Source organism: Schistocerca americana, chromosome X (assembly GCF_021461395.2).
Source record: "Schistocerca americana isolate TAMUIC-IGC-003095 chromosome X, iqSchAmer2.1, whole genome shotgun sequence".
NCBI lineage: Eukaryota > Metazoa > Arthropoda > Insecta > Orthoptera > Acrididae > Schistocerca > Schistocerca americana.
In genome coordinates this window covers 302720120-302734937 of record NC_060130.1, presented here as the reverse complement: position 1 = coordinate 302734937, position 14818 = coordinate 302720120, and the positions used below count along the sequence as shown (strand labels likewise).

Here is a 14818-nt window from a genome sequence, read left to right as displayed (position 1 = left end):
TTAAGGATTCGATCGCAGATAAATACTTGTGACAAGCTAGAGTATAAAGACGATTACTGCTAGTTTCATTCACAGTAATTTACTTTGTGCTCTTAGATTCCTGTCTGGCCACATTCTCGAAAATCGCTACGTATTCTGAAGGGAAAAAAAAAAAAGTGAATTATTTGTGACAAGTAGTAGTATAAATGTCACTGTTAATTGTTTCACACACAGTAATTTCATCTTTCATTTCTTAAACGTTTGGAAGTCACGAAATGGGGGATACTAGTTAAAGAGAAAGCATGCTCATACGTGTAAATTGCACTGAATATTTCAGAGAAATGCTTAACTTTGATGATTAATGAAGTCTGAGAAGGTGTTGCAAACACGTAGAGCAAAAAAAAATGTTCACATGCATTAGTATACGAACCTACGCCCTGTGCCACGGCAGTTCACATCTTACCAACTTCGCTACTATGACTCGCATACTGTCGGCGCTTCATTTTATGTAATTCCATTCAAGAGAAAGTCAGGTTGACTTCATTGCAGAATGATGTGGGCATAAGCTGTAAATGCAGAAAATTTTGGAGGGTTTCTTCTATCAGACTTCACAAAATTCCTTTGCATTGTTACTTAACAGTTTTAAACGTGTTTTGAAAGTTAATAAGTAAACCATTTGCAGAAAAGAGTACGCGAAGTCACTTGTAATTTCAGCTAACACTCATGTAATATACGTAAGCAGATCCAATGTCTTGATATTTAATGATCTTTAAACTCTTAATTGCATAAAAGTAACAGGTATTTTGAGAGGATATTGACCGAAAACTTTTTTTTTGACACTGTAATCATTCACAGTAACAATGTAACCTAACCATATTTCTAACAAAGGAAATAGTCTTCTCAACTCACTTTCCAACCAGACTCATGCTGTGGTGATCCTTTAGTAACACATTCACTAAATCCAATGCTAATGCCGCTGAATATCTTTAAAATAACAAATTATAGGTGTAAATAAACCACAAAACCGAACAACAGGGCCATACCAAAATCTTAAACCTCTCGATACAGTTGTGTCGAAAAATCGGCGGGAGGACCATTAGGTAACAACTCTCAGAAGCTTACTGAATAGGAAATTCGAATAAAAAACGGAAAATGACGCCACTACCGAGAGTAATCTACTGCACCAATCGTTATGAACAATATAGAATAGGGCCCCAGGCCCCATATACTTTTATCCATACAAGCGAATTTATCGTATAGTGCCATAAAAAGATGCTGTAACATCTTCGTATAAGCATTTGTAAAACGATCTGAATTCACAATACCCATTGTTTTATGGAGCTATTCGATACGTTTGTTTATTTGGATAAAAGTGGATAGGGCCTGAAGATAGCAAAATGAATTGCTGAAACTGGTTGCTTTCAGAATAAAATAAAATATCTTAAAGTATACAGCTGTTGGTGAAGTTTATTGAGATTGAAAATTCCATTATAGTGCCCAAAATCCAACAGTTTCATGTATGATGTTCTCGGTGGACAATACAAATCAGATCAGTAATATATATCTGACTAATGCCTGGGAGATTTATGCTCTGTCTACTCCCCAAGCATAAGTTTTGTTCATTGTCACATTGAAAACAGTCAAAAAAAATTTTCACATGTAAAGAACATTTCAAATTAACACTGATCACCACCCATCTTCACTCCTTGGACTAATAACACCATCATTAAACTGGATCATGTATAAATTCAACTTGCTATTTTAACCAAAAAAACATAATTTTCCTTAATTTGTATAACAATTGCTATATTACAATGCACATATCATAAATTAACATGATCTATATATAAAAAATACTGTAAATATTTTGACTCTATAACCTATTTAATAAAGCTTCTTCCGATGATTAAACAAATAATTTCAAACTCAATAAATATAAATTTTTCACAATTTTGCTAAATATCTCCATAAATCTTCAAAATGTAAATTTAACTTAATCAAATTTAAGTAATAAATAGCATTTACAGATTTATAGCTTTTTACATGCAAATTTCAGTTAGTCCCAGTCATCATCATTGTAATCTGCACTTCCTGATGCCGCATCAGGTATTGCTTCTGGAGGTGGGATCATTGCAGAAACCCTACTCATCACACCTGCAGCTGGGGAATCTGTTTTTGCTCCAGATATTCCCTAAACAAAAAACATACATTCAAGATTAAATTCATAAGACAATGACAACAACAAGAAGCCCTCGTTGCTTCTTCTTCAAACAGTTTACATAAATGACCTTTAATATTTTTTTTTTTTTTTTTTTTTTTTTTTTTTTTTTTTTTTTTTTTTTTTTTTTTTTTTACACTTAATAGAAGAGGAAAGAAAGTTGCGTTGATTCTAAGGCACTATGCTAAGATAACATTCAAGAAATGAAAACACTGATAACTTCAAACCACCTTACTGGAAGAAGGTTTCAACAGTATTGCTGAGTGAACTGTCAAAAAATTCTCAAAAACATCGCTGAAATCAGGCTAATTTTTTTCATTTATGACAGTGTGGAATTGGCTAGGATAGAGGTAATCCTGTATTTGTATTCTGTTTTGATAAAACCACTTTCTCTTCTACTATTCATTTTTATGCCAATGATTGTCAGCTGGTAAAATATCAATGACTAGACACTGTAGCATACTATATGACACAAACTTTCATGCAGTCATCTCTGTGAATTCTATAGTTGTTCTGTAGATATGCTTGGCACCGTGAGCATATACATTATCTGACTACGCAATGCAGTTTGGTTAGAAGTATTAATTTCCAAACTTTTTTCCATTGTGGCGCATCACTTCATTTTTCACATTATTTCTTGTTTTAATTTGTTTGACCTTTGGCTATATTTCTTAACAGTAAACACAGCAACTAGGATCATTACACTGGACTTTGTATTTCATCACTAGTGAGGCACTTCCCAAGCACCTAGCAACACATGATGTATCTGTGGACAATTCATGCATATCTCAATAAAGTGGCAATTTTATCAATGCAGATACTTTTCAAGAATCAAGATTTGTGGCACTGTTCCCAGTGTACCAAGAACCATTGGAACCACTTTCACCAGTTTATACCAGCATAATTCTGCTGTAGTTTGACTTTTCACGTCCTTGTATCTGCTAAGTTTTCCAGTTGTTTCTCGTCGATTCTTCTTTCACCTCGGATGGGAATGTCAATAACCCAGCCTTTCTTTTCTCCACAATTTTGATCAATGGCATACTGTGTTCCAGCATTCTGTCTGTCTCAAGTCCCATAGTAGTTTTGCATGTTTCTTATTGACAACTGTTTCTGGCTTATTGTTCCACCAGTTCTTTGCCATTGGCAGATGGTAATTTTGGCAGAATTTCCAGTGGATCATTTGTGCCGCAGCATAGTTGTTCTGCTTGTAATCAGTCTGCACAGTTTTTTGCAACAGCTCAAGCTGTGGTCATTTCCTCAGCCTCTTTGGAGAGGCTGCACTTTTGGTCTTCTGCTTATTTCTCAATTCTGGCTTTGATAGGATGACTTCTGGTGGCTTGTTCTTGAATAGCAAAAACCAGTACTTCAGTTTCCTTCTTTAGGGTTCTGTTGGTCTGCCAGTAACATGTCTTTTCATTATCTGTTTTGCCTTTGATCTTCTCCAAATGCTACCCACACAATACTTCATTGTGCAAGCTGTCAGCCTAGTACTGTTTCAGTTTTCAAACATTGATTTGATTTTTTTTTTTTTTAACAAGTTTTCTGTCATTGACTTCATTCAGAAGCAGTTCTTGGCTATCTTTGGTGCATTGGCATGAATTTTCAAGGGAAAAATGCGATTTAAAAATCATCATGATACACAATGTTTAGTTTATTACTCAAGACATTGTATCTTTTATTTTGTTATCTTATACTGACATCTATGTTTAGCTCTTTGACAGTTATTATTCTCTGTCACTATTTGGAGTAACAATGTCGTGCAAATAAGTTATACTACAATATTGTTACATTCCATCCTGGATTTTCCATTGTTTGAAGTTATACTATTTCATTCACAATATTGAGTTTGGACTTTCACTTTATGCACATTTTCATTTTGTTAAAACAATAATTCCTACTCCAAAAAGAAATTGGTTCACTTTTCTAAAGTTAATGAATAGAAAACTCTAGAAAAACACTGTGTAATGTCATGACTAATTACTGAAATTGGAACCAGTTCAATAGAAAATAATGTTTAACATGATTGATTGTACCAAGTAATATAACATCTGCATTTACTCTTTGTAAATGGTTGTAATTAAAATAATTAAGCACCAATTTGCATATTATAATATTCATTGTTAAAGGTTCTCATAATGTGGAATTTGACACTCAGTCTCTACATTTTGCAAAAGATTTGTTGTTTAAAAAATGTCTTTGTGCTCTGCTGACCTCTGTATCACATGTGAAATGTTATATATTAACCTTTTTTCACTGTAATTAACATATAACATAAATTATAATAATGCTTAAGGCTGTTGACATTGTTACAATACACTGCCTCACAAAAACAGTGTAACTGGTCCTTGATATACTGGCTTTGGCACGAAGTTGACATCTGAGCTGGTCTCTGACATTTTCTGGTGGGGACAGATGTAGGGATCTTGCATAGGAATACCTCAACATCACACAGACAGTTCACCGAGACACATTCTGTGTGTAATGGCTCCTGCGCTGTTGAGAAGTGGCACCAAGTAAGTTACTCTCACACGAGAGGTAACATGTGAGGATGCGGAATGTCTGCGGCGTTATGCTCTGCTTGGCCGTCAGACTTTCTTGAATCACTACCAGCCGTGACCTGAGTCATACCTGATGGACCCCCACACCATTATGCCAGGAGTAACATTGTTGTGCACCTCCAACACATTGGAAGAATGGGACTTCTCCCCAGCTGCTGCCATACTAAATGATGATGATTGTCCAGGGTAGTGCGATTCATCTGCAGTCCATACTTCCCACCTCACGACACCAACCCAAATGTCGCCATTTGTATAGTGGTGTTAATGGTAGCCTATGCATGGGTCAGTAATTCCTTTTTCAAACTACTACTAATCTCTGAACAGTGGTGCAAGATGAGAGAGAATATTTCAGGGAATTAATTATTTGTTCTCAGAAGGCAAGTGCAGATGCAATAGGGTTATGATGTACTTGGTGCACAATATGGTGATCCTCCATTGTGGTGGTCAGACTTGGTCGACCGGAACATTGACGACGAGTATGCCTGCCCTCGCATTCCTATGCCTGCCCTTGCATTCCCATGCAGTCCAAGATTGAGCCACTGTCACAACCAAATGCTCCGAAAATCTGGATATTGCACGATTTGACCAGCCAGCCAAATGGAGACCCATAATAAGGTACTTTTCAATGTCTGTTGGGTGTTAGTAGCTGTCACCCATAAGTGCACAGCATCTCTGTGTCCTTCACAGTGATTACGTAAAATATGACAGTCCTTGCCCCTCATATACCCTCCCAGGCCTGGTAACAGCACTAAACATGGACAACACTAATCCACTATAGTGGCTGTTCTACCTGTCACAGAGAATTGCAACTCTAATCATTTGCATAGCCGCTGTGAGTGTGTATGTGTACGAAGCTACACTGACTTTCAACCATATATTCTGGATGCTTCACTGTCTTGTCGGGCAGTTTATGTTGCCAAGGCTTCAACTTCGTAGTATTAGTAGTAGTAGTGGTAGTAGTAGTACAAGGAGGAGCAGCAGCAGGAGGAGGAGTAGGAAGAGCAGCAGCAGGACGGCAGTGGTATTACGATAGTAGCAGTTCATATGTAGTAAGGTTTTCTACATCTACATACATACTCTGCAAGCCACTGTATGATGCGTGGCAGATGGCACGCTGTACAACTACCAGTCATTACCTTTCCTGTTCCATTTACAAACAGAGCAAGGGAAGAAAGACAGACTGTATGCCTCCATACGAGCTGTAATCTCTCTAATCTTAGCTTCATGTTCCTTAAGGGAAATGTCCACTGGCAGCAATAGAATCATTCTGCAGTCAGCCTCGAATACAGGTTTTCTAAATTTTCTCAACAGCACTCTGTGACAAGAACATTGTCTTCCCTCCAGCAATTCCTGTTCGAGCTCCCAAAGCATCTTTGTAACATTTGCGTGATGTTCGAATCTACCGGTAACAAGTCTGGCGGCCTGCCTCTGAATTGCTTAGATGTCTTCCTTCAATCCAACCTGGTGTAGATCCCAAACACTAACAGTATTCAACAATGGATCACACTAATGTCCAATATGTGGTCTCCTTTGCAAATGAATCACACTTTCCTAAGATTCTCCCGATAAACCAAAGTCAACACCTTGCCTTCCCTACTACAATCCCTACAGGCTCATTCCATTTCATACTGCTTTGCAACATTATGCCTAGATATTTAATCGACATGAATGTGTCGAGCAGCATACTACCAATGCTGCACTCTAACATTATGGTTTTTGTCCCCCCTACTCATCTGCATTAACTTACATTTTTCTACAGATACCTTCCCATAAACCTCAGCATCATCAGTAAAACAGCCACAGACTACTGCTTACCCTGTCTGCCAGATCATTTATGTATACAGAAAATAACAGCAGTCCTACAACATTTCTCTGGGTCATTCCTGACAATACCCTCGTCTCCAGTGAACACTTGCCATCAAGGGCAATATACTGGGTTCTGCTACTTAAGAAGTCTTTGAGCCACTCACATACCTGGGAACCCATTCTTTATGCTTGTACCTTCATTAACCGCCAGCAGTGTGGCACTATGTCAAATGCTTTACAAAAATCTAAGACTATGGAATCCGCCTGTTGCCCTTCATCCATGGTTCGCCAGATCTTGTGTGAGAAAAGGGCAAACAGTTTCGCGCAAGCAATGCTTTCTAAAACCTTGTGGACAGTAGCTTTTCCCTCTCAAGGAAATTTAATATATTAGAACTGAGAATATGTTAAAGGATTCTGCAGCAAACCTATGTAAAGGTATTGGTCTACAATTTTGCAGGTCTGTTCTTTTGCCCTTATTATATATGTTAGTCACCTGCACTTTTTCCCTGTTACTTGGGACACTGCACTTGGTGGTAGATTCACAATAAATGCAAGCTAAGTAAGGGACCAGTGCTGTAGAGTACTCTTTGTAAAACCAAATTGGGATTCCACCAGGACCTGATGACTCATTTGCTTTCAACTTTCAGTTATTTCTCTCTACCAGTGACAGTTATTCTCCATATAGGAGTCTGTGTGATGGTCAAATGCAGACTGTTTGTATGATTTCTTAAATGAAAAAATTTAAAACTTACTGCCACACCAGACTAGTCAACAAATGATTGGACGAAGACCTTACTCCCACTTAGCAATTTTTCATAGGACCAGAATGTTCTCGGCAAGATTTACTGCTAAGGTATGATGGTGGTAGTCATAAGCTTCACGCATTGATCTTTTTACAGACTTACAGACTTCTATCAACCTTTGCCTGTCATTTGCGAGTTTCCCTTTGAATTGAGAGTGAAACAGCATTTTCTCCCTCAGCATTTTTCGAATTTTGTTGTTAAACCACAGTGAATCTTTTCCGTTCTTAATCATCTTACTCGGCACATACTTCTCCAGTGTATGATTTATGATCTATTTAAACTTTGCCCATAATTCCTGTACGTACATTGTACTGGAATTAAATGATGTCAATTCACTGCCTAATTGATATGTTAACAACAGTCTGTCTACCTTTCTAGCAGAAATACTCTCCTAGCCTTCTTGATTGATGTATTATCTTTAGTAACCAATGTCACTATGATGACATCATGGTCACTAGTCCCTTTACCTATACTGACACCAATTAGGTCAGGTCTGTTTGTAGCTACATAAGTCTTAAGTATTTACACTGTGTGTGGGCTGTTGAACTGGCTGCTCATGATAGCTTTTGGAAAACTGTGTTCAAAATAACTTTGCAAGACTTGTCTATCTGTATCCCCTGCAATGAACCCATAGACGTCCCAATCTATACTCGGTAGGCTGAAGTCACCTCCAACCAAAGCCTGCATCACCACCTAGGATGGCCCTTCTGCGCATAGAGGAGGGGGGATAAGAACTGCGCATACGTGGCAGCAGAAAGTGGGCAAACAAGCTCACGTTGTCGAACTGTGCTGCTGCGGACAACAGTCAGGCTCGTTTGCCTACGGTACATTGTGTAATGTATATACATTGTATATATTACATGTTCAACTCTATGAAGGGAATAATAAATATTAAAACAAATTTCCATCAATTGTCATGAGAGAAATATTAATTAATCTTTTGACGACGTTGCGTCCACTGTTCCACAGATTTACTCTGCGTGACGTCAGGAGGCGAGAACAGCTGACACAGCTTTGTGAAGATGTGAAGTAGAATTTATCTCAAAATGACAATTGTCTAATGACAAGGTCATTGAAACTGCTTACAATAATTATCATTTATTGCAATTTTAACTGCATTGCAAGTAAAAATTTAATACACAACAAAATTATCTTCAAGAACAAACCGAAATCATTTTTTTTGCTTGACAACTGCTTCTCCTCAATAGAACTTTTAAAAATGTGTGTGTGTGTGTGTGTGTGTGTGTGTGTGTGTGTGTGTGTGTGTGTGCGTGTGGATGTGTTTAACTATAGTTACGTGTAATCACTGCATGTAAAAAAGAATTAGCGGTAGAAAAACTAATGTAAAATACTGTCATAAAAATGGTCAGTAAGTTGTCATATTTTTCGCTGGTAATGGGCATTATGAGTGTAAACAAACGCGTTCGACATTACAGTGACAGACAGTATTTATGACCCATTGAACAAGCAAACAATTAACCAACAGCTGCGAATAACACAAGAGAATGCTGACTGATAACATCGAAAACCACAGATATCTCGACAAGTAACGGTTACGGTCATTTTAGAGCCTTATCCAGTTCGTACCTCGAAAATGACAGAGGTTTACATGTGGAAATATCGGACTTCTGATGAATTTATCCAATTGCATTCTCGTTTGTTATTAGAGCATACAGCATGGTGGGAGAAACTTAACTCCTCCTTGGGCAATATGTTTAACATTATAGTCTGCATAATTAAAAAGATACGAAGTCCTAATCAAAAAGGCTAGGAAGTTCTCATTATTATGTATGCAACTGATATGTCGACAAACACATTTTTTAAACCACAAGTCTTTAAAACTAAGAAAATTATTACTTTGCTCCAAAGTCTACATCGTAACACTGTCACTTCTATTTGAGGATTTCTGGACAATCTGATTGTAAACTTACGACGATAGGTTCAAGGCTTATATCCATCATCACTGTCAAGTTTCTTCTTTCTGAAGCTTTTCAGCATGGCGCACAGACTGTGCCCACGCTACAGTTGGTATGTTGTCTGTTGCCTCGTGCACAAGCAATTCAGTATATGTTATCTTGAATGTTTGGTTTATTTCTCCCACATAGCCTTAAAACCCTTTGTCCATATTAATTCTATGGGACTACGCTGGCAGTGACATGTGGGTAAATGCAAAACTGTGTGACCCCCATTCACGTGTAAAGAACTGAAGTTTTTACATTCTGTCACATGACTTGTATAAATTAATGAGCTGCAGGAGATTGGTATGAGTCTGGATTACACTGTGCTTAATATTTTTATCTTCAAGCTGTGGAAAATATCTCATTTTCTAGTGTTTGTACTTGGTGTTTTCTCTGTAACAGTTGAATTATAACTGGCAATGACCAACTTCAAAGCAAGGTAGCAAGGTGTGACAAGAATTGTGAATCACCTCACAAAATTGACAGTGTTCATTTCTGAATGGTAGTCACTGTTTTTCTTACATGTAAATACAAGAGTATCTTCAGAAACAAAAGCAGAACAAGAGTCAGCATGCAGAATAATTATCCGAGAACTTATTCCTATGAGAACTTTAAAACCGTCAGTACCATCACTCATTTCCCATCAGATCTTCCTGGAATGATTCTACTGACCCATGTTTCATCAAGGTAATACACTCTTGAACCATCTCCTCCTCTTGTATCGTTAATCTTTATATAGGATATGGTTCGTGCTGCACCTATGCCATCTCTTTGAACTAAAAACTATATAGGATATAGTTCATGCTGCACCTATGCCATCTCTTTGAACTAAAAACTCTCTTCTCAACATATCTCGAACCAATGTCTTTTAATATTCTTTACATTGACGAAGTGCTTACCACTGAAGCCTGCTTAACTGTAACACATTTTTGTGATGTCGAGCATTCATCATTCACATGGAGTGCTTTAAAACATCGTTTTTAAAACTATCCATTTATGTTCCAGGTTCCTTGTGATTTTGATGCTTTTCAGGCGATATAAAACCAACTTTTTCTATGGTTGCTACAGCTTTGACACTTTCGTTTACAGTTCTCTTGCTGACACCACATGGTTCAGGAGTCTGTTCTTAAGTTTTCAAATATTGAAAGTAGGAGACCTGCTTTCAAATTCACGTTTGAAAAGTTATAAATGTGGTAAATAATCCCCTTCACCTGCTTGTGAAGCACTTCACATTTATTGCCGCCACCTGGTTTTCTTTTTAATTGCACTTAAACATTTACAGATACAAATACACAGCTATATTGCTGCAAGGGAAAAAAGGAAACAAAAAACAAAATTACAGTTGAATGAATAATTCAGTTGTCATGTAGTATGGCAACGGTACAACATGTAGAAGTGAGATTCTCATTCTCTGGCTGTAACTCTCCGCTAGACGCTCGGAAAGAGAATGAATATTATTGGCTGCCAGTGGCTAGTGGAGGGGGATGTGCAGAACTGCTGAAAATTGGGCCGCCTTCTTACATGACGCGAACAATAATATTGCATTATCTGGGTATTTCTGCACTACTGACGGTAGACTCTCTGTCAACGATTCCAAAATCATCAGAGCGGTATTGGGGCCCATTAAAACCATCCAGCAATTAACTTGATTTCATCTAGACCTGTTACATGCTACCAGATAACTTCACTGACACACTTGGATTCAACCTCAGTAAAGAGAATATTTTTGTCAACTCCAACGAACATACCCACTACTATGGCATCTAATCTGTCTTTGAGATATATATTCTTTGAGTCGATAAATATCTCAGGGCTTTCTGCCTCAGGTTTCAGCCAGCTTTCTGTTCGTAGAATAATCTGGCCATGAGATGTTCTCTGGAGGGCACTAAATCCGGGTGATATGAATAATTTGACAATTTACTGATTACATTTTGACAGTCAAAGTGCCTTTGCCCTGAACACTGTCTGCTTTCACTATATGTGGGTTGTTTGGAGAGTGTTCATCAGAGAATGTCAACCTACTGCCTACGTTAGCTTTGGCAGCTAGTTTCTGAATTTGATGCTTCAAAATCGAGTGCAAGATTTTGTTACAATGCAGATCAGACGAATTTAAATAAAATGAGTACATAATACATTTTTCACAGAATTCAACTTGTCATTTAAAAAATTACCAACCACGACTTGCATGTTAGAAATCAACATATTCCAAAGATAGAACCTGGGCAATTTTTATTAATCAGATATGGAAAAAAACAATTCTCGACAACAGCTTACACTAGAGAAGCATAAATTATGTGCTAATAATAGCAATGTTAATTGCCACAGGATTTTTGCAGAACTTTAAGCAAACAATATATAAAAATTGAAAAAAAGATATAAATAATTTTATCCTCACGAGATTATTAAGAACTGGAATGTTACACTGTCAAATTATCCAGCTCATTTTGCGTCCAACACACGATGCCTACAGTGTATCTGATGATAGGTATGGCCCTGGTATAAACTGCCTTGATGGTATTGCTGCTATTCAGTTTGCTTTTCAAAAATTTTCTGACCCTTTCGGTGTACTGTTTTCTGATCAGATGTTTTACATGCACCTACTTAATGATGCACAACTTCAAAATGCCTAGGTATTTGTAGGCTTCTGGCTGATTCCACTTCACAGTTTGCCTATTTGGTATTTTGATGTCTTCACTTTCTGAGATTTTGCCCTAATGTAATGTTAGTGTGGTGCACTTATCTAAGGTGAATTCCTTGCTAATGTCACTGCTGAAGATTCTAACTGTATTTGTCACCACTGGATTTCAGTTTCATATTTTCTACAGACCTTCAGGTCTTCCATGTACAGTACATGGGATAATTTCTTACTGTTTGACAGCCCAGGTTTCTTTTCTGTAAGACAGTTGACAGTGGGATCAAGGCGATGATAAACAGCAGTAGAGCCAACGAGCCCACTGAAAACTGTCTAGTTCACAACTTTCATTTCTGACAAATAGTTCTGTCTTCCAGTGCTGCATTAATTTTTCTGCGAACTCCTGTGTTTTTTGAAGACCCTGATGTTATCCAGGCACTTCCCAATCCCAATTATTATTATTATTATTACTATTACTATTACTATTATTATTATTATTACTACTATTATTATTCTTTCTTGTCTCAGACGTTATGTCTGGTTAAAAATTGAAAAAGTGACGCGGACCTTGATCAAGCGTGACTTCCTTTTAACTGTATGGTATATGTTACATTGCGTTTAGGAACTTTCGGGTAATTGAACATGTATCAATAATTACAGATTTCTGTAGTTGTATATATAAGTTTGGATGTAGCTGTATTGCGTTGATGTACTGGTGGATATTGCATGGTATGACTCCTGTAGTTGAAAGTATAATTGGTATAATGTCAACTTTATCCTGATGCCACATGTCCTTGACTTCCTAAGCCAGTTGGACGTATTTTTCAATTTTTTCTCCTGTTTTCTTCTGTATATTTGCTGTATTGGGTATGGATATTTCAATTAGTTGTGTTAATTTCTTCTTTTTATTGGTGAGTATGATGTCAAGTTTGTTATGTGGTGGTGTTTTATCTGTTATAATGGTTCTGTTCCAGTATAATTTGTATTCATCATTCTCCAGTACATTTTGTGGTGCATACTTGTATGTGGGAACGTGTTGTTTTATAAGTTTATGTTGTAAGGCAAGCTGTTGATGTATTATTTTTGCTACATTGTCATGTCTTCTGGGGTATTCTGTATTTGCTGGTATTGTACATCCCGCTTGTGATGTGATCTACTGTTTCTATTTGTTGTTTGCAAAGTCTGCATTTATCTGTTGTGGTATTGGGATCTTTAATAATATGCTTGCTGTAATATCTGGTGTTTATTGTTTGATCCTGTATTGCAATCATGAATCCTTCCGTCTCACTGTATATATTGCCTTTTCTTAGCCATGTGTTGGATGCGTCTTGATCGATGTGTGGCTGTGTTAGATGATACGGGTGCTTGCCATGTAGTGTTTTCTTTTTCCAATTTACTTTCCTCGTATCTGTTGATGTTATGTGATCTAAAGGGTTGTAGAAGTGGTTATGAAATTGCAGTGGTGTAGCCGATGGTATTTATATGAGTGATTGCTTTGTGTATTTTGCTAGTTTCTGCTCGTTCTAGAAAGAATTTTCTTAAATTGTCTACCTGTCCATAATGTAGGTTTTTTATGTCGATAAATCCCCTTCCTCCTTCCTTTCTGCTTAATGTGAATCTTTCTGTTGCTGAATGATGTGATGTATTCTATATTTGTGGCATTGTGATCGTGTAAGTGTATTGAGTGCTTCTAGGTCTGTGTTACTCCATTTCACTACTCCAAATGAGTAGGTCAATATTGGTATAGCATAAGTATTTATAGCTTTTGTCTTGTTTCTTGCTGTCAATTCTGTTTTCAGTATTTTTGTTAGTCTTTGTCTATATTTTTCTTTTAGTTCTTCTTTAATATTTGTATTATCTATTCCTATTTTTTGTCTGTATCCTAGATATTTATAGGCATCTGTTTTTTCATCGCTTCTATGCAGTTGCTGTGGTTATCCAATATGTAATCTTCTTGTTTAGTGTGTTTTCCCTTGACTATGCTATTTTTCTTACATTTGTCTGTTCCAAAAGCCATATTTATATCATTGCTGAATACTTCTGTTATCTTTAGTAATTGGTTGAGTTGTTGATTTGTTGCTGCCAGTAGTTTTAGATCATCCAAGTATAGCAGATGTGTGATTTTGTGTGGGTATGTTCCAGTAATATTGTATCCATAATTTGTATTATTTAGCATGTTGGATAGTGGGTTAAGAGCAAGGCAGAACCAGAAAGGACTTAATGAGTCTCCTTGGTATATTCCACGCTTAATCTGTATTGGCTGTGAGGTGATATTATTTGAATTTGTTTGGATATTAAGTGTGGTTTTCCAGTTTTTCATTACTATGTTTAGGAACTGTATCAATTTAGGATCTACTTTATATATTTCCAATATTTGTAATAACCATGAGTGGGGTACACTATCAAAAGCTTTTTGGTAATCAATGTATGCGTAGTGTAGCGACCTTTGTTTAGTTTTAGCTTGATATGTCACCTCTGCATCTATTATCAGTTGCTCTTTACATCCTCGTGCTCCTTTGCAACAGCCTTTTTGTTCTTCATTTATAATTTTGTTCTGTGTTGTATGTGTCATTAATTTCTGTGTAATGACTGAAGTTAATATTTTGTATATTGTTGGTAGGCATCTTATGGGGTTGATATTTAGCTGGGTTTGCTGTGTCTGCTTGATCTTTAGGTTTCAGATAAGTTATTCCATGTGTAAGGGTATCAGAGAATGTGTATGGGTCTGCAATGTAACTGTTAAATAATTTAGTTAGATGTGAATGTGTTGAGGTGAACTTCTTTAGCCAGAAATTTGCTATTTTATCTTTTCCAGGGGCTTTCCAATTGTGAGTAGAATTAATTGCTTGGGTGACTTCATGTTG

The 14818-nt window shown here is 36.9% G+C and overlaps 1 protein-coding gene across 1 annotated transcript in view; it reads right to left on the bottom strand.

Moving 5' to 3' along the window:
- Positions 1–1420: 1420 nt before the first annotated feature.
- Positions 1421–14818, bottom strand: part of LOC124556635 (WASH complex subunit 1-like) — an 86282-nt gene continuing 72884 nt past the window's right edge. The window contains exon 9 of the mRNA XM_047130605.1: positions 1421–2170. Within this exon, the coding sequence (XP_046986561.1) occupies positions 2036–2170 (135 nt within the window). The 3' untranslated portion in view covers positions 1421–2035. The remainder of the gene's footprint in view (positions 2171–14818) is intronic.